The sequence below is a fragment of the Eutrema salsugineum genome, unplaced genomic scaffold (assembly GCF_000478725.1).
Source record: "Eutrema salsugineum unplaced genomic scaffold, Eutsalg1_0 scaffold_1, whole genome shotgun sequence".
In the NCBI taxonomy this organism is placed as follows: domain Eukaryota; kingdom Viridiplantae; phylum Streptophyta; class Magnoliopsida; order Brassicales; family Brassicaceae; genus Eutrema; species Eutrema salsugineum.
This window is the reverse complement of record NW_006256909.1, coordinates 8,478,142-8,500,901: the sequence shown is the minus strand read 5'-3', so window position 1 is coordinate 8,500,901 and position 22,760 is coordinate 8,478,142. Positions and strand designations below refer to the sequence as shown.

Here is a 22,760-nt window from a genome sequence, read left to right as displayed (position 1 = left end):
AAAAAAAGATAATGGCTCATATTTTGTTACATGTAAATGTGTAATTAATATGTGAGTTGGAAAAATTATCTTTTACATAACACTATTTTTTTTTTGAAATATTATAATACAATAGCACTAATCATTAAGTATATCCAGATTCTGCTCCCCAAAAACAAGTTATATCTACACAGCACTTAATCTTTTGTGAAAGATAATCCAATAACACTGATCATTAAGTATATCCAGATTCTTCTCCCCAAAAACAAGTTATATCCAGATTCATGTCCAATTAATTGATTAATAAAAGTGTTTAACTAGAAATACCTCTAATGTTACCAGTAAATTTGAAATAAAAAAGAAACTGTATCAATTAAAGGCGAGTCAACTCCCATTTAGAGAATGCCATAATTATGCTCTCCCTCTTTCTTTGACACTGTCTTTCTCTCTCTTTTTTGGGCTAAAATGTCTCTCTTATAACTTTTTTTTTTTAGTTTTCAAAGTTACAACTTATTTGGATTTTTTTCCTAAAGGTAGTAATATTATTTCCCTAAATAATATCGGTGGATTTTAATAATATCAAATCTTTTTTAAAAAAAACAGAAGAAGAATAGAGAAAAACAGCAGGACTTTTAATTTTTCTTCTCAGCCTTTTTTTCTCCATTGCTCTGTTTCGGGCTCCGTCTCTTCGCTTTCCCCTGTTTTGTCTCTTCGCTTTCCTCTTGTCAATCAAAACTTTCGTGTTTGTGTTCGAAAATCTCCATCATCATCAAATGGGGTTTTATCTGTTTCGATGCTCTTGTTCTTCTTCCCCAGAAGGGATCAAGAAATTAGAAACAGACCATTAATTTTTTTATCAAAAAAAAAAAACATATTACAGAGAAAGATCCGATTAAATAGGATTTGTGTTTTTGATATTAGTGTTGATGGAAATGGCGTCCTCTGAGGTAGAAATTTCCTCATGCCAGAGTTTTAATTGCGTATTGAGCCCTCACGAGAGATGCCTCCGAGGAGACAACAACAAAAAGAAGAACCAGAACAACAACAACAACAATGTCCGAAACATACACGTTGCCTTCGAGAAGAATCTCAATGTTTTTGTCAGAGATCATCTCGAAAACTGCAGCGTCTCTGGTGAGAATGTTGATGGTTCCACCAAAACGGTTCCGGATTCTTCCTCTGTTTCAGACCATCGGCTCTCGAAAACAGAGGAATCTCGGCACGAAGAAGAAGTCCCATCATCGTCTTCTCTAGGATCCGACCCGGATCTGAATTTACCTATTTCGGGTCAACCCGGTAAGAATTCGTCGAGAAACGAAACCATGGCGGCTTCTTCTCTGGTTCAGATATGGGAGGCGAGGACAACGCAGCAACCACCGAGCTCGAACCAAAACCAATCCCAAATCGATAGCAGAACGAGTTCTTCAGGATCAAACGTTTTAGAGAATTCGGAGTCTCTCAACGAGGAATCCGAATTGATTCAAACCATCGAGGAAGGTAACAATGAAGAGGAAGAAGAAGAAGAAGAGATGGAATGTGATTCACAAATTGTTCCTCCACCTCCAGATTCTGGAGAGAAAGAAAGAGAAGGGGTAAGAGTTATGGATATTATCCGGAAACTAAGCACCGACTCAGAAACAATGGCGAATAACGACAATGGAAGCAGCAGCAACGACAATGCTAAAGAAGCTCAGACAACAGAAGCGAGATGTTTTCCTCAAGTTGCTTGTTCCCCAAGGATTAGAGGGAGACAAGCATTTGCAGAACTATTGGTTCAGATGACGCGCGATCGAGAAAAGGAACTGGCTTGTTTATCAGAACGACATAGTGTTTCGAAGTTCACGCATCGCGGGCGGATTCAGGTATATATAATTGCTTCTTGATCTCTAATCTAGACAGGTTTTAGGGTTTGTTAGGTCTAAAAAAATGTTATTGCTTTGTGTTTTGTTGTAGTCGACGCTTAGGATTCGATGTTACGAAAGGTGCATTGCGATTCAAGATAGAAATCGGTCTAGACCATCATCATCAGGATCTGATTTAAACCGGTCGCCAAGAGGGTCTGGTGTGATGCATCTTCTCAGGTAAATTTGATGTTTTCTACTAGCAGTTTTTGGGGAGATATTAGTGAAGCTAAAGTAATGAAATGAAATGAAATGCAGGGAGAAATATAAGACAAACTCTGACAATGCTGAGACTGGAGCTTCGTCTAGTTCTGTGTCTTCTCGGGGTCGGCTTTTGGATAAAGATCCTCGTAAGGCTACAGAGAAGAAGGAAGCTATAGAGAAGAGCGATTCTGTGGTTGAAATCGCCAAGAAAGCTGTTTCGAGTGAAAATGCAGAGAATAAGAGCGGTTTAAGGAAATCTGCAGGAGAAACTGTTCAGAAGGAAACTGCACAAGGTAGCTGCGAAAAGCGAGAAACGAAGGAGAAAGCTATCGCGAAGGAAACTACAAGGAAAGCTGTTTTAAGTGAAAGTCCAGAGAATAAGAGTAGTTTAAGGAATTCTGCAGGAGAAACCATTCAGAAAGAAACTACAAAAGGGAGAGGCGAGAAGCAAGAGATGAAGGAGAAAGCTATTCCTAAAGAAAGTATAAAAGGGAATGCTTTGGTTGGAATAGCTGAGAAGGTGAATCTATGGAACTCAGAGGAGAAAATGAATATGGGAAGAGGGATGGAGAAAGGTAAAGCTGAAAGCAAAGCTAATATAGTGAGAGTTGAGAAGGATATTTTGGAAGAAGCTTCAAGAAGAATCAGTGATGTCGAAAGTGCGGAAAGAAGCATTATTACTTCAAAGGAAATGATGACGCCACGATGTGAGTTTGGAGAGAAAGTAGTAAGAGGAAAGAACAAGGAAGATTGTGTTTCTGTAGAAACAAAGTCCAAAGAGATTGAGGTTAGAAACAGAAGTCCTCAAGAAGTTACTTCAAAATCAGATAATTTTTTGCGTAAACCGGCTACAGAGGAAAAGGTTTTGCAGGAAACAACCGTGAAGAGTGACTTGAGTAAAACTTCAGACAGTAAGAATGGTTTAAAGAAACCTGTTGAGAAGGAAAGTAGAGAAGGAAGAGGGGAGAAGCGAGAAGTTGAGGAAAGCGTAGAAGAAAACACTTTGATGGGAATAGCTGAGAAGGTGAATCTGTGGAACTCCAAGGAGAAAAAGAATAGGAGAAGATTCATGGAGAAAGGAAAAGGTAAAACCGAAGGCAAAGCTAATACAGAGACAAATCAAGTGTTGCAAGAAGCTTCAAGAAGAATTACTAATGTCGAAACAGCAGAGAGAAGCATAACTACTTCAAAGGAAACAGTGGAGAAAGTAGTTGAAAACAATGAAATGATGGATACAAAACAGAGTAGTAGTAGAGAACTCTCTACGCAGTGTGAGACTGAAGAGAAAGAAAGAAGAAAGAAAGAGGAAGATTTTGGTTCTGTAGAAGCTAAGTCCCAAAAAGATATTGTTGAGGTGAAATGCGTGAATCCTCAAGACGTTTTACCAGCAGAAGAAACTGTGAGTCACATCTCCCGAGAGAGAGCTAAAGAGATTGACTCTTCACAACACAGTGGAGAAATGTCGATTCTGCGAAAACCAGAAGCTAAGTCTACTAGAACAGAAGAAGAATCTGCAAGTGACGCCTCTAGAGAGAGGACTACAGATAAGAATTCCTTACAGCAGGATGAAGAAATGTCGATTCTGCCAAATTCAAATGACGGAAACGGCACTAAAGACTTAGAGGATGAAGAAACCAAGAAGGAAGAACACAAAGTGGAAGAAACAGCAATGGAGTTTGTAAATGATTGGGATGAAGATGAAATGGAAGACCTAGAAGAAGAAGAATATGGAGATTATGATCATTACAATGGAGAGAATTCATATGACTGGATTAACGATATATCGCGGCCTAGAAGTTACTGGGAAGAATTAAGGAAAGAAAGGTATCTTGAGGTTCTCAACACTGAATCAGAGAAGAAAGATATTTGCAATCTCATTGAGAGGTATATATCTATGATCACTCATCAAAATCCTCTAAAAGATATTCACCTTAACTAATTGAGATTGTAATGTTATTTGCTTATCGCTGCGCAGCCGAACAGTTTCCAACTTTTTGACGAGTGATTTGCGACAAAAGATCGACAATTTGATGATTACTCGTGTGCAAAGCCATTTAGGCGTACCAATCAATCAAAAACAGGAATATGATGATGATGATGACGATGAAGAAGAAGAAGAAGAAGAGTGGGTTGAAGAGTGTTCAGCAAGGAACCAAGAAGATAAGGAAACAGAGGAAGAACCAGAGAAGACAAATCTTGAGGCTGCTAGTGACGGTTGCAGCCAATCATCAGCAAGAAGTAGTACGTTGTTGATGTCGTGGAGTTTCAGGGACCAAGACATCGACAAGGATTACGAACCGACAACGTCTTTGTCTCTTCCTGAACCTTCAGTCCAGACAGATCAATCTGTGAGTTTAGGCAATATTGTTCTTGCTCTTATTTTCCCGGACAAGTTAGGTTACGTGTTGGTGAAGTAAACTAAGATCTTACACTTAACAGACACAGGAAATGCAGATGATCAGTGATCTCAAGGTACAAATGGAGAAGCTTCAACGAGAAATGCTCGAGCTACGAAATACGGTTAAATCCTGCGTTGATATGCAACTTCATTTCCAGAAATCTGTAACGCAAGATCTTTCTCGTTCTGGTTAGTTTTATTATCATCACATTAACGTTATAAAAAATTTCATTTCAAGAAATCAAAGCTAATGAATAATCTTTTAGGGTCATCCGGAGAACAACGAGTAGATACAAAGAAAGATCCACTGAAACGAAAGTGTTGCGTTTGCTTAGAGATGCCTGTTGACTCGCTCCTTTATAGGTAAGTGCGTTTGCTAGATCTGGATTTCAAATCGCAAACGCTAAAATAGTAACCAGCGGTCTTGATTGTCTCTGCAGGTGCGGACATATGTGCACGTGTCTGAAATGTGCTCATGAATTGCAATGGAGCAGTAAGAAATGTCCGATTTGTATGGCTCCAATCGTCGACGTTGTGAGAGCTTTTCTTGATTCTTAGGATTCATGAACCCAAACAAATATTATAACTTCTCCATTGATTTGGAATGTGACTCTGACACATCTGAATATACTTACAAATAAACACCCTTTTTGTTGCCTTCATGTGTTTGCCATATTGAGGTTGTTACAAAATAGTTCCAACACTTATTCATCATATGGCTTGTGCGTGGAATAATTCGCCAATACTTTGCATTGCACACGGCCATAATTTAAAATATAAAACTCAAAGGTAGTTTCTTCTTTATAATTTTTTAGGCCAATTTAACCAGTACGCATCAACTGGTCATATTAGGTTGTTAAAAATAAATCTCTAATGAGTTAGGTAGTAAATGAAAGATTAGATATCGTGCAGATTATCTTAAACCCAATTTTATACTTTAGACTAAAAATAGTAGGATATGAGGACTCTTAATTATGATATAAGAGATATTAATGGAAGACATGTTAGAAATTAGGAGTGATATGTCATCTGGAAGCGCAAGGCATCAACACGGATCCGAGCTGGAGTTTCACTTGTCCTTGCAATTTACAGGATGCACATGAACAATTTATGTTTAAATTTTTTTAAAATTGTAACAATACTTAATTTCACCATAGCCAAAATAAATAGTATATAAGAAATTTTGAAAGCTAATTGATTATCAAAAAAATATAAAAAAAACTAATATATATATATATATATAATTAATGAATGTTATTAAGAATGTTAAACCGATATTGATATGAATATGGATGGAATCAACTTATTGAACAAAAACTAAGAGTAAATGAAAGAGAATAGTAATGAGTTTTTGGAGATATTAAAAAAAAAACTCGTTGTCTTTGGAGATATTAAAAAAAAAAATTCGTTGTCTTTGGAAATATTAAAAAAAAAAAACAAGTTGTCTTTGGGGATGTAAGAAAATTATTGTTGCTGAAAAATTAAACAAAATTATTGTTGACCGTTTTCTGAGCTTCGGAAAGTTCTTTTTTTTTTTCTCTCTTTTCCGGTTAAAATAAATGAACGAGAAGCCAAAAAATCAGATGTTAAAAAAAACAATAAAGGAAAATGAAGGAAAAGGCAATTGGAAACGTTGGAGGGAAGCCAAGCAATAAAGACACGTTGGCGAAACGGACAGGTGGGTTCTGGAAAGAGCGCCACGTCTCCCACAGATGTTGGAATCCTATAACGAAACGGCGATACTGCAAACTTTACAAAATACACTATATGGTAAGACAAAGTCGTCGTAATTCATTTTTCTTGTACGAAATTTCTATCACCTTCAAAAGTTCGAACTATTTCTTCAAAAAAAAATTAGGGATTAAGAAACTCCAACCGGTAAAACCAAAACTATAAAATAGTGGTAATTTAAAACGACAAAAACGATACAACTCATTTGAGAATGCTGTATACAGTATACCAGTAGCATTTTGTATTGTTTGTTGGATATAAAATACTTTTGTTGTTAATCGATGATTTTGGCAGTTGAAAATAGAAAATTATGACTTTGGCGTTTAGCACATGTCCAATGTTAAGCAATAGTAGTAATTGTTTCCAGACGCATTATTAATTATCATGAACCATTTTGATTTTGATTTCACAGTTATATAATACAACACATGGGAATCTATAGTTGGTAGTCATTTATCTTTTTAATTTGTACTCAATCCAATAGTAGCATAATTGTTCAATCTGTCTTTCCTTTTTTTTTCTTTTCTTCTGACCAATAGAAGAAAAAATAATTATTACGAAACACATTCTCAATATCCTTTTTTTGACCTTCCCTTCCCTTCACTATACGGTTTCCTTTGTGACGTCTGCAAGTCAAAGTAATACAGAAATAAGAAATAGGATCATTCGCAGAGATTACAAATGTCTTTATTGGAAATACAAATAATGTAGTAAAAAAACCTTCTAAATATATATAGATCTCTATACTATTATATATAAAAATAATTCGATCGAGCTAAACGGAGAAATCTGATTTAAAAAGAGACGCTTTGCTAAACGAAAAAAATAAATATAAAAACTAACTGCTAAAAAACTGTCTCTGCATAGGAATGTTTTGCTGCTCTAATGATAGATTCAGTGTTTTGTCTAATTTTATTTTAGTAGTGATGTTCATAAGTTGTTTTCATTAGCCCTTCTCTGTTACAAAAATACGAAGATTGGAAAAGGAAATTAACACCCCTTCCTAAAATAAAAAATAGCAAATTCGGGAAATATCAAAGAAATTTACATATTCCCGAATTTGTTTTTAAAAAACATTAAAATATAAACGCAGCCGCAGGTAACAAGACAAACAAGAACAGGTGTAGAATTAGAAAGCGACTCGACTCGCCGACTCGTTGATAGAGAGAGAGACATTGGGAGAAAGAATCTATCACCTTCTTCTTCTTCCTTTTTTTTCATCCTCTTCTCTGATTCGAGAGACTCAGATCCAGCACTGAAGAAGAGAAGATTCAACCGCCATGGTCACTAAAGAGAAAGAGCAAATCCCTGTTAAGGAGAAGAAGCTCCTCGTCGGCGTCATATGGAACTTCTCCACCGAGCTCAAGCTCATTTTCATGGCGTTACTCGTTATCTTCACTTTAGCCACTCTCTTACCTTTCATACCTTCTTCATTCTCTCTCTCCGCCTCCGATTTCCGCTTCTGCATCTCACGCTTCTCCTCCTCCGCCGCCGTTCCCGTCAACACCACTACATCCACCGCCGTGGAACAGTCACCGGAAAACACGACGGAAACAGATCGAGTTTTGGATAACGGCGTTATCAAACGGTCGTTTACTGGCTACGGCTCTGCAGCTTACAACTTCGTCTCGATGAGCGCTTACAGAGGCGGCGTTAACTCTTTCGCCGTCATCGGCCTATCGTCGAAACCCCTCCACGTGTACGGCCATCCTTCGTACCGATGCGAGTGGGTCCCTCTCGACCCGACTCACGACCCGATTTCCACAGACGGGTTTAAAATCCTAACCGATTGGGGATACGGACGGATCTACACCACCGTCGTCGTCAACTGCACTTTCTCTTCAATCTCCGCCGTTAACCCCGAAAACTCCGGCGGAAACCTCATCCTCCACGCAACCACCGGAGATCCAGACCGAAACCTCACCGACTCGATCCCGGTCCTGTCGGAATCCCCAAACTCCGTCGATTTCGAGCTCTACAGCTCCAAATCTCGTCGCAAAAAGTACGATTACCTCTATTGCGGCTCGTCTCTGTACGGAAACTTGAGTCCTCAGAGAGTGAGAGAGTGGATCGCTTACCACGTGAGATTCTTCGGCGAACGGTCGCATTTCGTGCTTCACGACGCCGGAGGGATTCACGAGGAAGTGTTCGAGGTTTTACGGCCGTGGATTGAGCTCGGGCACGTGACGGTGCACGATATCAGAGACCAGGAGAGGTTCGATGGGTATTATCATAATCAGTTCATGGTTGTGAATGATTGCTTGCATAGGTATAGATTCTCGGCCAAGTGGATTTTCTTCTTCGACGTCGATGAGTTTATCTATGTTCCGGCCAATAACTCGATCTCGTCGGTTATGGAATCTTTGGAGGAATATTCTCAGTTTACTATTGAGCAGATGCCTATGAGTAGCAAGCTCTGTTACTCCGGTGATGGTCCGGCAAGAACATACAGGTAAGAACCTTAATCTCGTAATATTTAAGGTTAATTAATGTGTCCGTGAATTAATTAGATTATTGCTAACAAGAAACCGTGGTTAGGTTGTTAATCTGGTTTATTTTTTCTTTTCCCTCGTGACTTTGTCGAATTTTTAATGATTGAACTTTAACCAAAACCCATGTGTTGAGTAACTTAGAATATAATCACAAGTTTCTTGATTGGCTTTTTTGGAATATATAATAATATACAACAACAAAGCATCTGATTCTGTCAACACTTGGCCTGCAAAAGTCTTTGCGCATTCCGTATTAGTCTCCCATGTCGGTCCAGATCTTTGCTTCTCTTTCACATCACATGATTTGAGTGTGTGATAAATGTTTCAATTATTCTAAATTCTGATTCCTCAAATTATAAAAATGTCAATTTTAATACGTGCTTAGGATTCCTCAAATTATAGTTTGGTATGTTCTTTTGGCTAAGCCTCTATATGTCAGGGACTGAGACTGATTTGATCTCTAAAATGCTTTCTCCTTTAATGTTGACCAGGAAATGGGGATTTGAGAAACTGGCATATAGAGACGTCAAGAAAGTTCCAAGACGAGACCGTAAGTACGCGGTCCAGCCGAGTAATGTATTCGCGACGGGAGTCCACATGTCTCAGAACCTGCAAGGGAAAACATACCACAAGGCCGAGAGCAAAATCCGTTACTTCCATTACCACGGCTCGATATCTCAGCGACGTGAGCCTTGCCGTAACCTTTTCAATGATTCTAGAGTTGTTTTCGAGAACAATCCTTACGTGCTCGACACTACGATCCGCGACGTTGGCCTCGCCGTGAAGACGTTCGAGATGAGAACGATCGGTGACCGGCTGCTTCGGACTCGGCAATGAGACTAGTATATAGGAAGAAATGAAGATAGTGAATGTATTTCCTCTTTTAGAAAGAAATTAGAAGTTATCAAATATTGGGGCAGGTGTTTTTACTTTATTGTTTGTCTTTTGGGGTATTCTTTTATTTGTATCATCGTTTGGGTATGGGTTCATAAACTATTGGCATATATTCTGTATGGATTAGAGATTTAAGGTCTCTTTTAAAGTATATAAACTAGTGGGAATAATTGCGGTAATTAATATTTTTGGTTTAATCTAGTTTGTTGTATACTTGTATTAATTAACGACAAAAGAAGATAGCTTTTGCTTTTTTGGAGGTCAGGAACGTGCGTTTACGCCTTTTCTTGACGACCACCGAATGGGCCTAAACGTGTAGGTCCTACGTAGAAGGAACATATGGGACCCATCGTTTCGTGGTTGTTAAATCTCGCAAGTAGGCTAGAAAGTGGTCGTTGGTTGCACTAGATTACAAGTGTTCCATTACCATATGACTATATATTTTCCTAAATTAATTTTGTTTTTTTTTTCTTCTTTTGCTTATATATGCGGTGTAAAAAAAAAATCACAGAGATTTACGTCTGGACCTACACAATCATTTTCTTAACGATTCACTTTGAAATAGATTTACATCGTCATTGCTTTTGTTTAATTTTAATTGTTACTTGTTAGGTAGATATATGTATTTCCATCATGACATGCAAAAGGCTAATATTGATTACTAAATATATAAAATTTGACTTTTGGTGTTTGGAACCATGGAAACGTTGATGAAATAAATTTAGATGCGAGTTCAAACTTAACCATATATATATATATATATATATATAGAAAACACCAACAAATATTACAGGATTTTAGGATTTGATGGATTAAGGATGCTCACCGACGGTACGGTCACAAAAGCATCATGTAAGCTAATTATATCACATTCAAGAACCCTACCATTTCCTGATTTCTACATCAATATTTTCAAAACATTTCTGTTTTTTTTTTCCCTGAAACAAAATGTAGTAACTATTGATGGTAACGTACGGGTTATGAATACAATGTACACTGTATACGTGTGCATATATATGTATGCCATGTATCACGTCAAAACATTGGTCCAATTTAATGTTTGATGGTCTGTTTGCTATACATTTAATATTGACCGAGATTATTAATACAAAGTGGCCGAGGCTGCATGATCTCTGTAGCTGCAATATTCTCTGATAACACAGAGTTTATTTACTCCAATAAAAAAAGGTTCCTTGATGTGAAAAAAAGGTTCCTCTAAGATTCAACCCCATAAAGTGTTCAGTACATCTTACATAGCAATTTTGCTGTCGGTTCATATAAGATAAGATTTGGAATGGTTACGGAGGTTTGTTGAAGAAATGCTGTCTATTTTAGACTATTTCAGTCACTGCAAATTAAATGTGGTTGATGTGGTCTTTACGGTTAAAGTGATGCAACCCAATGTTGCAAAAATTTTATTCAAAAACTGTAAATCAAACGTAATATATGTTTGTTTCTAAAAATTATATAAACGGTACAAAATTTATTACATACTCCATTAATTAAAAATTAAATGAATTTATCTAATGTCAAGTCGTATTTTTTTTATCAAATTTTTCAATCCTAAAAATCCAGCAGGATGTCATAAGTCATAAGTCATAACCACTTGTCTGTCTTTGTGCTGTTCATGGCTTAAAGAATAATATTGGAAATTGCAGGTTTCCATCCCATAGATAAATAAGAGTAAAATAATTAAGATCCTTTCACTTTTTTTTTTTGTTAAAGGTTATTCAATTCACTTTTAATTTCCTCTTGTGTATTCGTTTCTATACAATGGAAATTTTTTAATACTTTGGAATGGGAATTGCTAATTTCAGCAAGAAAATGTAAAAAAAATTAGTTAATTTCATTCGTTTAAAAAAAAGAAAAAAAAGAATAGCTAAACCCACCCATTAATTAATTATTCACACGGCTTGAGCTTCCAAGAAACTACTGAAATCTTCGGTGGCTTGTAACAAACGCGGCGTGATTGAATGAGTCGGAGACGTCGGATAAGAAACCGGCGACGAAGTTGAGAACCGAACGTGACGTGGCGACTCCATAGATCTTCTTGATTTCGAACCAGAAGTCTTCAAAACCCCTTTGATTTCTTTCTCCAAATTAGGTTCCTTGTCGAACACGAAAGCAGCTGAAACAGGATCATCTTGATCGTTCCCTCCTTGACCACCTTTGATCAATTCCGATGGCAAATCGAAAAAATGACCACCAAGATCCGCATTGTCGTCGTAAATCATAGCCGAGGAGGTCCAAGAACCACACTCGAACCGCTCTAGCGACGCTCGAGCCGAGAGCACCGTAGTGTCTCTAATGGAAACGGTTCTTGCCATAGATTGTGTAGAAGTCATTGTCGTGGTTCTAGTGAACGAGGAATCTCCTTTGCGAGATGATCTCACTGGTTTTCCTTTGCCGAAACCTGGTAAGTATAGACACAAGGCGCTGCATTTGAATCCGTCTTCGAATGAACTTATGCTTTTCGAGTTCGCTGTATTGATATTGCTTCTGTTGCTTTTGCTAGACTCTGTTTTTGAGAAGAAAGAGTTGTTTCCACTACTCTTGTTAGATAGACTCTTGGCGTTTGAAGAAGAAGAGAATCCATGCTGATGATGATGATGATGATGATGATGATGATTATGATTATGATGATGTGTTTGACTTGATTTGTGCAATAGCATGTCGAAATCGAGAGAAGGCGTGAAAGCACGTCCTTCGCCGCAAGATTTGCTTCTTCGAAACGCAGCGGCAGCGTCTTGAACGAGCATTAGGTCAAGAACTTGCTCCGTGGTTCTGTCTTTCCAATTACGACTCGAAGAGCTATGTCTTGGTGACGTGGCTGCTGAGTTTGGGAGGCTACAGCTCATAAACTTGGTCTTCGTCATTTGATGATCCAACGGCTGAGGGGACAATACCATGTCGTCGTTGATGTCTCTCGGACGTGAGATTATCATGTCGAAGCTCGAGTTTGATCTTGACAATAGCGATTTCGGATCAACCGAGATTTGTCTCTCGGATTCGGATTGCATACTCGTCTTCTTGATCAGAATCTTGGGCTCGTCTCCTCGGCCCAGAACCTCGAAGTCATGCCAATCCTCTTGGCTACTATCGTCCCTGAAGCTGAGAACCTCTGCCGCCATTTTTCTTATGATCGTTTGGCCTGAGAGGATGAATTTGAAAAAGACAATATTGGCCAAAAGGCTAAAACAGATTGATTGATACTTAAATACGGAGCAGGATGGGTTGCACGTCGGTGACTAGTTTAGTCATGACTCGCACGTATAATATAATATAATATAACCCAAAGTGTTGTTGACTCCATCTTCTCTAAAAAGGAAAAAATATATCGGTTAAAATATTCCAATATCGTTGACATGAAACCATGCCAAATATTAAGACAGGATCAAACAGATAGATTTGCCTGCACGACCTACCTAGTTCTAATGTTAGCAAACTGTTTGGAGAGTGGTTACTTGCATCATAAGTCATTAAGATAAGGAACAAAGGCACTAATCATGAGGACAATTATCTTCAGCTTATATATTTTAGTTGCTTATATATTACCTCTCAAAATAGACGGACGGTGAGAAACAAGACCAAATTTGATTAGCAAGGGATTTGAACCGTTACCGGTTTCTTTTTTGTTTGTTTGTTAAGGTTGAATCTGGTAACATTTGTATAGCATTTTTTACTTATTCAAACACACAAAAACATATATTAAAAGCTTCTTGTTGATTCTAAGGACGTTCGGTCTAAGTAGACGGTAGACCGAAGAAACCAAAGACATGGCGCTACAGGCTTAAACATGTTCTGAAGTCAGTCTTCAAAGACGGATCTGATCGACAAGCAACGAAGTCATATACTCGTTAATTTTTACTTCGGGATGGGTGAATCCTTCATATCCATTGTAGCAGATGCTGATCATTTTTGCATAACCCTTTGCTGCGTTGAGAAACAAACGTGACACATTAACCGTCGTCAAGAATTCTTCATTGATTGCCTTATCCGCATCTGCAACCATTTTAAGAAGATCCCTAACAGCTTCTTGTTTCGTAACTCCATATTGCTTCATATAACAGTTGACCGCATTCATGACATATCCCCTACCCATGTCATCCTAGTCAAACAATTTTTATCAAAAAAACAAATGTAATCAATTATGTTTGTGTAATTTTGTAAGATAGAACAAAGCATATATCCGAGTTGTGGAGATATAAATTATCCATATTCTTACCTCGAAACCGGTTATGTCATTCACAAGACGCAATTTGATGGATAAAGACATGGCGAGTGTTGGTCTGGATTTTAGCCACTCGTAATCTTCCTTCGTAGCCATCTTTCCTAGACACATTATATAACATGCTAAAGCCGCATGCGACGCGTTCTCCACCGTACCAACCTCCATGTACTCCTCAAAGCTAGGCACGTGAACCGCGTGTGCCCATTTTGCAAAAATATATTCGGATTTTACTAGTATCTTGAACTGCAAGCTCAAAAAATCTGAAACCGTTACGACTACAAAATGTTGGTTTTCAAAATCATTTTGAAATAGTGAAATGCCCATGATTTTTTTCACTTAAAAAACTATCAATCCAGAGAGCTCATTTCATTTAATAAATATTCCAAAGCTATACATTACCCTTAACTTATCATACTTACAATATAAGAATTTAATAGGTTACCTCTTCTATAGTGGCTTTCACACTGTCAGTTTCTCCTTCTGCCCTAAGCTCTCTTTCAAAACCTTCGAAAGTATCCAATATAAAGTTCAACATTAATTTCAGATAATCAGGTTGTTTATCCATGGCATGATCGGGAGCCCACCTGTACATCATCATCATAATTACTCATCATCATGGTGGTTAATTATCACCATCATGATTACTGTTTATGTGGAATTTCAATACATATAGAGTGTACCTTTCCAGGCATTTTGCGAGGCTTTTAGCCTCAGGAAGAGAAGCATATCTGTCGAATGTGTCGTCTATAATCTCCAAAATGGTAAAGAGCTGAGTACACATAATCCTTGCACGTGAAAGTTGTGGCTGGAAGAACACCGCTAGCACAAAGAAATAATTTTCCACGATTCTGTCTCTGAAGTAAGGTGGGAACTTAGATGCAAACTCTTGCTCCTTGTACCATCTTTGGACCCAAAGATATAGATATGTTAGCTAAGAAAGCGTCACCAAATAATATTTTCTTTTTTAGAAAGTGTTTAACCACCTTTAATTTTTGATTAACCCAAAAATTGCATTCTGAATATGTTTCTTCAAGTTAAGATAATTAGTTCTTGTCGAAAAAAAGGAAATGTACGTGGTTGGAATAACTTCCTTAGAAGGATTGTAAGTGAAACCCTAGAAATACTAGTAAATAAGGAGATTACGTACTTTGTAATGATTTTAAGATCTTGAAGGTACTGGAGCTGGACTAACTTGAAACTGAGCTTAGCAAACTTCAGTAGCATTCCGTCATGATCTTTTTCTTGTTCGTAGGAAGTTATATATTCCAGAGCGGCTACCATCTCCATGTTCCAACGCTGAGATAGAGTGAGAGCATTTTGTATACGCATAGAGAGATGAGGCGGGCACGTCCCACTTGCAGCTAATGACTCCAAATGGTTTGATGCAAAGCTCAATGCTTCGTCCAGTATACAATCCTTCGTTGTCCGCAAGTGCGCAGCTTCATACAAGCTCAAGATGCCCTTGGCATCCCCTTTAAGCGATTCTTTGAAGTTTCCGTTGTCTCCTTTGAATCTTGTAAAGATATCTATTGACCAAAACGGACCGACTTGTTATACAGATAAATTAGAGATAACATAAACTTTTACAAACGTGAATTATGATCACTTACTGGAAGATATGTAGTGATTGTATGTCCTGATAACCCAGAACATGATGGAAACTGTGTACAAATCATCTTCATCATCCATCATCTCCTCCATCTTTTCAAAACCTTCTTTTAGAGTCTCATCGATCTCGTCCTCAAAGTGATGTGCAACACCAAGGCTCACCAACAAATATATCATAAGGATTCTCTTCTTGGTCGAGTCGATCCCATGGGAAGACATGAGTTTGTTCTTCACTTTCGGCTTTAGTACATCGATTTCTTTCCTAAGCGCATCCATTTCCTAAAAGTAAAACATGTACACATGCGTTAACCTTCTCTAATATATATATAATACACCAGCTATATAAATATGGACTTACCGAGACATCGACAGAAACAGAGTGGAAGTGATCAGTCCATGGAGAAGGTAGCAATTTCTTGAACGTGCGAAGGCTCTCTTGATCATCACAAGTCAGGGTATTAGTTGCCTTCAAACGAACAAACTTTCGAGGCTTAGTTGGAAGTGACGTCAGCGGAAAGCAAGAGAGTTTGCCTACTGAAACAAACATGTTGTTAGGAGAAGGAACAAAGAGTTGAGATCCATGTTCCAAAACTGCTATGGATTCCATGTTCACTAACATTGATATGGAATGGAATCCATTTTTATCATCAAATTTATAGGCACGGTATTCTGGTTCACCTGCGTGGTTTTGTTTTTAAGAAAAAAATTCTCACGTATATAAAAAAAAATAACATATAATAAAAAAATAGAGTTAAAAAATAGTTTTGCAGCTGAAATTCATTATAGAACTGACACGTAAGCAAAATATTCTGAAATTCGTTGTGGAGTCGACACATAAGCAAATAAATAAATATATAGATAGATATGTAAAACAATTTTAAAAGTTAAAAATAAAATAAAATTGTATGTATATGAATTAGGTATGTCACATAGCACCCACATCCCATTATTGATTAGATATCATATTATATGTATGTATATGAATAAAACTTTAATAGTTTTGCTAATTCATATATGTCGATATATATATCACTAATTTTCTATTATATATTCATGTGCAAAAAGAAAATCATTAGCATTTTATGTTAGTACTATTTTCTTTTCACTATTAACCACTCTCTATAGAAACCTTAAACCGCTCACTTACAATGTCTGTGAATTAGGTACGTCGCATAGCACCCACATCCCATTTATTGATTATATATCATGTTATAAGTGGTAACCATTAGGGCTGGAATTATTATTTGGTATCCACTATCCGATCCGGTATCCGGTCCTATCCGATCCGGTATCCGGTCCTATCCGATCCGTAAAAACTGGATATTCGTGTAGTTCGGATCCGGATCCGGATAGTTAAATTAAGTATTCGGTTATTTCGGATACGGATCCGGATAATAGAAAATTTTAAAATCGGATATCCGTTATCCGTTATCCGTTTATTAAGATTTTGAAAATTTTGAAATCTTTGGATATGCATTTAATTTTTTGTTTTAATTATGTTTGAAAATTGTTTTTGGTTTAACTCTTTTACACATGATTGAAATTGATATTGCATGATAATTTTCTATTTCAGATTGTGAGAGAATACCATGAAAATAGTTAACACAAGGATATGAAGATAAATTAACTTCTATTACTATTTTCTCTTTTGCTATGTAAACTTTTAAACTTTGTGCTATTTGAATGTTACTTGAATGCTTTTAAATTTTTGGTATTTGTAATTTTTGCTATAATGATACATTTTAATTATATATGTTATCTCATTATAATTTTAAAAATTGAAGTTTTTTTTTTAAATCAACGAAACCGGATATCCGGTCGGATATCCGTAAATCTTCGGTTCAAACCGGATATTCGGTCTCCGGATATCCGGAGTTTTCGGATCCGGATCCGGATAATAAAATTGATTATCCGTCAAATCCGGAGCCGAATCCGGATACTTTGAAAAGTCCGGATATCCAGCTCCGTTCCAGCCCTATTAACCATGAACCTTTTGCATGATAATGGTAATATCACATAATAATTAAAATCATTATTTATTTGTCAGCAATTTAGTTGTTAGTACGTACTATGTTCTTTAACCATTGGAAAATAGAAACCACTATATAATAAGCCGCTCACTGCCTGGACTCAATATCTCTATATTATTATCTCTATATTATTATTTGAGTAAACATTTCATAAATAAACTTTTATTTATAAGATATTACAGAATATTTTACATAAATAAATATTTATTTATAAGATATTACATAAATAAACCTTTACTTAGAAGATATTACTTAAACAAACTTTATAAATATAAAAAGCTCAATTAAATATATGGATATAAATCAAAAGTATATTTAGTTTCTTTACTTATTAAAATATTAAAATATATTCTATTATTTTTAATAATAATTAATCCATATATATGAAAAAAATAAATTTAAACTTTTGCAATATTTTTCATTTGTATTTTCATTATTATTTAGTATCGTTTTCGAAAATCAGTTCAATTATTTATATAAAAAATGAAATTATGTTTTCAAAATTTAAATTATATTTTTTTTAACGGGTTGGCCAAAAAATAGTTTAGTAAATTGTGAAAATATATTAAGTAGACGGGTTTTTCCATTTTGACAATCCTATATATAATCATTGTTAACACATATTATATAAGTTATTCACTAAAAATGATAGTTTGATCTTTAATAAAATATTCACAATTAAATTTTTATTTTATGAATATATATATATATATTAGATTTTAATCCATGTTGGTATGTATATAAGTGTATATATATATATATTAATATCATATCACTTTCATATTTAAAAAAGCTACTAATAATTAAACCGTATAATAATATATACAAGTAAATATCGGTCGTGTGATATTTATATAGGTATTGTTATCTAATTGTCACTAATTTTATTTATTTATATTTTTTGGTAAAACTTTTGTCACCAATTTAATTTAACAAAAAAATTAAATTAAATTTAAAGATAATTAAAAAAATATTACCCCGCATAATATGCAAATTAATTCCTAGTATATAATTAGTAAAGTAAAGCATGATTCATTACACAATGGCAAGTTAATTCCTAGTATATAATTAGTAAAGTAAAGCATGATTCATTACACAATGGCCCCCATCAACTTTCTGTATGATAATGGACCGTTACTTACCAGCCTCGGGCTAAAAGCTCATAAAGTCGTGGTTTTTTAATTAAAACAAAATTAGCACCCACATCCCAATAAAAACAAATGCACTTCTGACCACACAACCAAAAAGGGACGTAATATACGGTGACATGAACAAATGAAAGGAATATATGTCATGCATGCACGAATATAAGGTATTTTTGCCACAAACTGCAACGGTTTTGTTTGAGAAGCCTTTAGTTCGAATAAGGCTGACCCGAACTTTATTCTAGAACCAAACAAACGTTTCAGTAAGACCACCAATTTTACAACAGTAGCTATTCGTGACCGAGTTGTGACTAATGGCAACATATATCGTCATAATTTCACTAGTTATAGGCGACTCAAATGACTGATAGGACATGACATTAATTGTGAAAAATCCGTAGTCAGTTCGTCGCCACTGTTAGGGTAAGCGTTCTTTTGAATGTGGCTGCAAAATTATCCTAGCCACTTTGTTGCTATTTGTGACAAATAATTTATTGACTGAATCCCTTAATGTTAATATATGGTTAGACGATGGATCATTGTTTTCTTTCATTCGTTCATCCGCCGCAGACTCGCAAACGCTCTGTAGTTATGTTTGTTACAAACTTGTATATGCCTTGTATAAGTAGTATTGTAAGTAGGTTGTGATTTAGAAAATCAGACGCCCGCTTACTCCCTTTTTAGTGTCTTCTGGATTAGTATTAGTATATTACAAACGTAATTCATCAAACAAATGGTAACCATCAACCTTTTCTATGTTAGTGGTAATATATCATGTATTAATTTTGTCAATCATTCTTAAGACCATGTTTATTGCAAGCACTTCTAAGAGGTACTTAAGAGCAGGTCCATCAAGGGGGTCGTCAAGTTTTTGGCACAGGTTCATAGGTACATTGTATTTTAAAAAAAAAGAAAAAATGCTTAATTCTGATGAACCGATCCTTCCCATCGACCCTGACGAACTCGTATTCGAACCACGTGGCAGAAGCGAATTGGACGAAAAAATAGCGTGATTTTTCGTTTCTCTCTCTTCTCAATTTTCCCTTTCTCTCTCTTCTCATTTTCTCGTTGTTCCTTCCACGACGAAGGATCCAAGGATCGAGCCACGGTGGAGTTTTAACTCCGCCATATCTTCTCCGTTGCCACCGGCGTTCTTCAATTAAATCGAGTGATCTCCTTAATCCACCATCCATGGATCGAGCTTCGCTCCTCATCATCCTCTGTATATTTTTCGATCTGACCGCGGCTAATAAAACTCCAGATAAGCTCGATTTAGGAGTCGAATCGCCGATGATTTTCCCGCTCAGCTACTCCTCCCTTCCGCCGCGAGTCGAGGATCTCCGCCGCCGTCGTCTCCAACAATCTCAGCTCCCTAATGCTCACATGAAGCTCTACGACGACCTTTGTGCCAACGGGTTTGAATTTCGAATAATTAGATACTTGTTTGTAGAAGAAGATGATCTTCAGAAATTAACTCATGATGTGGTGAAATCAATTAGATTCAGTAGCGCTTTGATTAAGGTGTAAGGAGAGTATTGAGTTTGCTTTAGTTCTCCTCTTCGATGAGTTTATGCTTTGCTTATCTCTGATTAGGCGTGGAAATGGTTTTCAGGATCCAAAGTTTCAATGACTGATATGGTGTTAATGACTGATGTATTCGTTTCCCTGCAGGATCATTCTTTTTGTTATATTCTTCAACCAAGTGCTTGTTCTTCCAATATGAGTTTCTCCAGCGCTGCAGTTGGTTCAAGTTAGTATCTTCCTCTTTTTTTATTTAGCTGCGTGCTGATTCGTTTTTGTGCAAGTTCAAAAGGAATATATCATGAAAATAAAAAATAGCCCTTCCTGTGTTTGAAAGAGGTAGTGGTACTTGTTTGGGTGTTGTTGAGATTGTCACAACAACTCAGAAGATGAATTATAGGCCAGAACTTGAGAATATCTGTAAAGCTCTCGAGGTTTCTCTCTTCCCTTGATTCTTTAGCATCATCCTTTATTACCATATTTTGTTTGTGCATTGTAGCCTAAAGAGGTTTCTATGTTTGTAGGCTGTTAATCTAAGGATTTCAACGAACCTGAAATCTCCAAGCAGAGAGGTTTGTAAAAAATGCTCTTCTAAACCAAATCAATTGTTAACACACACATAAACAATGACTTACTGTCGCTAAACGTATGTATGCCCATTGTTTCAGTTTCTGCAGGTATATAACCATTTCTACCATGCCGCATTACCTAAGGTATCAGACTTTTTGACATCGGTGGGACTTGGCGTTGATATTATTGGAAGCGGTTAGAGGAGGAAGGAAGCTTTCTGTAGAGGTGGAACAAAGGATAATGTCTTCAGGTATCATGCTTGTGATATTCCTTGGATTGTTTCTCATTGTCAAGGACACACTTAGTTTTGATTTCATCAAGGAAATGTTGTAGTTATCTCTTTGCTGAAAGAAAAATGTTGTGATTTAAGGAAGAGAGAAACTTTAGTGTGAAGATATGTCGAGAGTTTTAGATACAAAAAAACAAAATTTGGTTACAAATACAAATAAATTTTATTACTAAAATTAAATTTTCTAATTTTTTATTTATTTATGTTGAACTCCATTTTGGGATTCACTAATGGAACCTCAAAAAACCACAGGTTCTTCTCTAAACTTAAAACCAAAAAAAAATAGTATTATAAGCTGATGAACCTCTAAGAAGGGTTTACTAATGGATATGATCTTACTGATTAATTTATTATTAAATTTAAAATAAAAACTTTGAATAAGAATTTTACACAAAAATAAGTTTATTGCAAGAATCTTAAAATGGGGTACTTGAAAAAAAACTCAGAGAAAAAATAAGCTTAGGGAAAAAAAAAGCTCAGGAAAAAAAAACCCATCATTTTTCTGTCAATCACAAGTGGACACCTGTCTTAAGCAACCATCAAGTATCGATACTTGAAGTACTAAAAGAAAAATCGATGCTTGTTTTTTTGGTTTTTTATTTTTCTTTTGGGTCTAAAATTCACGAGTACCCTTAACAGGTACCTGCAATAATCATGCCCTAACACATCGGTATATATTTTTAGGGGGCAACAAAACCAGAGAAATTAATATGGGCTTTACCTTGAAATTTCCCCGGTATATATTTTTAGGGGGCAACAAAACCAGAGAAATTAATATGGGCTTTACCTTGAAATTTCCCCGCTTGCCAAAAACAAATGTTAACTTCAAAATGAATATTGAGGATATCATTTGGCCATTTTCAAACGAACCACTCTCAATGAAATTCATAAAAATGGATCATACTTTTTGGTCGGTCAGGTAGAGACCAACTAAATTAGCACGTGTGTTTTCTAAACGGGGTGTAAATATTAATATTATTATTTATCTTAATTATTTTTTAGAAAATATAAGTTAATTGTATTTTAAATATAAAAATGATTTAGGATTATCTCACGTATATTTTACATATCAAATTAAATCTTCTAAATCATCTTAACATTTACATATAAATATGTCTATATATATATCTATATATATTGTTATGGAAGAAGTAAATATTTCTTGTTATATAACAAGTAAAAAATAGAAGATGATATTTAAAACTACAAAAAAAAGTTTTGGGATTTTTCTCAAAAATCCTTAGTTTAACATCTCATAATTTAATCATGCAAAAATTTAAACCATAACATTTATTCACATACCTAGTTTGTTTTTTTGTGTAAAATATTAAAATTGTATTACCAATTTTTGATTTTTGATATTTGTTTATTATTTTGGACATATATTTCGGCTAAGATGAAAAAAAGGTGGCAAAAGTAGCCCAATTATTTTCTTAGAAAAACCCACTCAAAATAGCAATTGACATTGAAATAAGCTAATATATGGATAGAGTCCATGCACATATTGGTTGCAAAAGCCAGACTTTATTTAATGCAAGTCTATTCCTTTTGCAGTCCTATTGGACTTGCTATCTTCTCTCTCGTTTTGTTTGGCCAAAATGTAATTAAGGCCTTCAATTGAATCGCCTGTTGGTGGACTTTGTGTTTGCTACTTTGGGTTTTTCCCATCTCAATTCATTTTATACAGAGTTTAAAAAAAACTAACGTATGGATTCATTTATTGTTCTTAAACCGGATTTTTTATTCGTGAATTTCCCCTTGATTCAG

At 35.8% G+C, this 22,760-nt stretch overlaps 5 protein-coding genes across 14 annotated transcripts; 3 read left to right on the top strand and 2 right to left on the bottom strand.

Moving 5' to 3' along the window:
• The first annotated feature begins 905 nt into the window (after positions 1 to 905).
• On the top strand, positions 906 to 5,040 carry LOC18029772 (intracellular protein transport protein USO1). The gene is made up of 8 exons (XM_024149896.1): positions 906 to 1,841; positions 1,933 to 2,060; positions 2,139 to 2,439; positions 2,503 to 3,968; positions 4,060 to 4,432; positions 4,524 to 4,671; positions 4,749 to 4,845; positions 4,923 to 5,040. The coding sequence occupies exons 1-8, from the start codon at positions 906 to 908 to the stop codon at positions 5,038 to 5,040; spliced, it is 3,567 nt and encodes a 1,188-aa protein (XP_024005664.1).
• Positions 5,041 to 7,328: 2,288 nt separating this feature from the next.
• Positions 7,329 to 9,778, top strand: LOC18029771 (galactan beta-1,4-galactosyltransferase GALS3). The gene is made up of 2 exons (XM_006413831.2): positions 7,329 to 8,665; positions 9,197 to 9,778. The coding sequence occupies exons 1-2, from the start codon at positions 7,494 to 7,496 to the stop codon at positions 9,540 to 9,542; spliced, it is 1,518 nt and encodes a 505-aa protein (XP_006413894.1). The 5' UTR covers positions 7,329 to 7,493; the 3' UTR covers positions 9,543 to 9,778.
• A 1,725-nt stretch (positions 9,779 to 11,503) lies between these two features.
• LOC18029770 lies at positions 11,504 to 12,730 on the bottom strand. The gene has a single exon (XM_006413830.1). The coding sequence runs from the start codon at positions 12,728 to 12,730 to the stop codon at positions 11,504 to 11,506; it is 1,227 nt and encodes a 408-aa protein (XP_006413893.1).
• A 561-nt stretch (positions 12,731 to 13,291) lies between these two features.
• On the bottom strand, positions 13,292 to 16,093 carry LOC18029769 (terpenoid synthase 26). Its single transcript, XM_024149603.1, has 7 exons — positions 15,797 to 16,093; positions 15,441 to 15,717; positions 14,978 to 15,356; positions 14,511 to 14,732; positions 14,273 to 14,414; positions 13,825 to 14,073; positions 13,292 to 13,707 (listed from the first exon to the last, which is right to left on the bottom strand). Exons 1-7 carry the CDS (start codon positions 16,055 to 16,057, stop codon positions 13,414 to 13,416), a joined length of 1,824 nt encoding a protein of 607 aa, XP_024005371.1. The 5' UTR covers positions 16,058 to 16,093; the 3' UTR covers positions 13,292 to 13,413.
• A 3,565-nt stretch (positions 16,094 to 19,658) lies between these two features.
• On the top strand, positions 19,659 to 21,094 carry LOC18029768 (protein NLP2). Of its 10 annotated transcripts, none has more exons than XM_024150004.1 (5): positions 19,659 to 20,363; positions 20,453 to 20,568; positions 20,659 to 20,706; positions 20,803 to 20,811; positions 20,898 to 21,094. In XM_024150004.1, exons 1-5 carry the CDS (start codon positions 20,240 to 20,242, stop codon positions 20,925 to 20,927), a joined length of 327 nt encoding a protein of 108 aa, XP_024005772.1. In that variant the 5' UTR covers positions 19,659 to 20,239; the 3' UTR covers positions 20,928 to 21,094. The 10 variants fall into 10 exon arrangements, 5 of the variants coding, with proteins under 5 accessions (XP_024005772.1, XP_024005771.1, XP_006413891.2 ...); XR_002897009.1 differs by having other exon boundaries at positions 19,660 to 20,363; positions 20,472 to 20,568; XM_024150006.1 differs by having other exon boundaries at positions 19,661 to 20,028; positions 20,285 to 20,363; positions 20,474 to 20,568; positions 20,803 to 21,094.
• The last annotated feature ends 1,666 nt before the right edge of the window (positions 21,095 to 22,760 follow it).

Excerpts from the sequence above, each read along its gene's own strand:
- LOC18029772 (XM_024149896.1), top strand. The coding sequence starts at position 906 with ATGGAAATGGCGTCCTCTGAGGTAGAAATTTCCTCATGCCAGAGTTTT. Across the intron at positions 2,061-2,138 it reads GGTGTGATGCATCTTCTCAG|GGAGAAATATAAGACAAACT; the intron begins GTAAATTTGATG and ends AATGAAATGCAG. Across the intron at positions 4,672-4,748 it reads GCAAGATCTTTCTCGTTCTG|GGTCATCCGGAGAACAACGA; the intron begins GTTAGTTTTATT and ends ATAATCTTTTAG.
- LOC18029771 (XM_006413831.2), top strand. The coding sequence starts at position 7,494 with ATGGTCACTAAAGAGAAAGAGCAAATCCCTGTTAAGGAGAAGAAGCTC. Across the intron at positions 8,666-9,196 it reads GGTCCGGCAAGAACATACAG|GAAATGGGGATTTGAGAAAC; the intron begins GTAAGAACCTTA and ends AATGTTGACCAG.
- LOC18029770 (XM_006413830.1), bottom strand. The coding sequence starts at position 12,730 with ATGGCGGCAGAGGTTCTCAGCTTCAGGGACGATAGTAGCCAAGAGGAT.
- LOC18029769 (XM_024149603.1), bottom strand. The coding sequence starts at position 16,057 with ATGTTAGTGAACATGGAATCCATAGCAGTTTTGGAACATGGATCTCAA. Across the intron at positions 15,718-15,796 it reads CTGTTTCTGTCGATGTCTCG|GAAATGGATGCGCTTAGGAA; the intron begins GTAAGTCCATAT and ends TTTTACTTTTAG. Across the intron at positions 13,708-13,824 it reads ATGACATAACCGGTTTCGAG|GATGACATGGGTAGGGGATA; the intron begins GTAAGAATATGG and ends TTGTTTGACTAG.
- LOC18029768 (XM_006413828.2), top strand. The coding sequence starts at position 20,240 with ATGACTGATATGGTGTTAATGACTGATGTATTCGTTTCCCTGCAGGAT. Across the intron at positions 20,364-20,452 it reads CAGCGCTGCAGTTGGTTCAA|CCCTTCCTGTGTTTGAAAGA; the intron begins GTTAGTATCTTC and ends AATAAAAAATAG. Across the intron at positions 20,707-20,802 it reads TGAAATCTCCAAGCAGAGAG|TTTCTGCAGGTATATAACCA; the intron begins GTTTGTAAAAAA and ends CCATTGTTTCAG.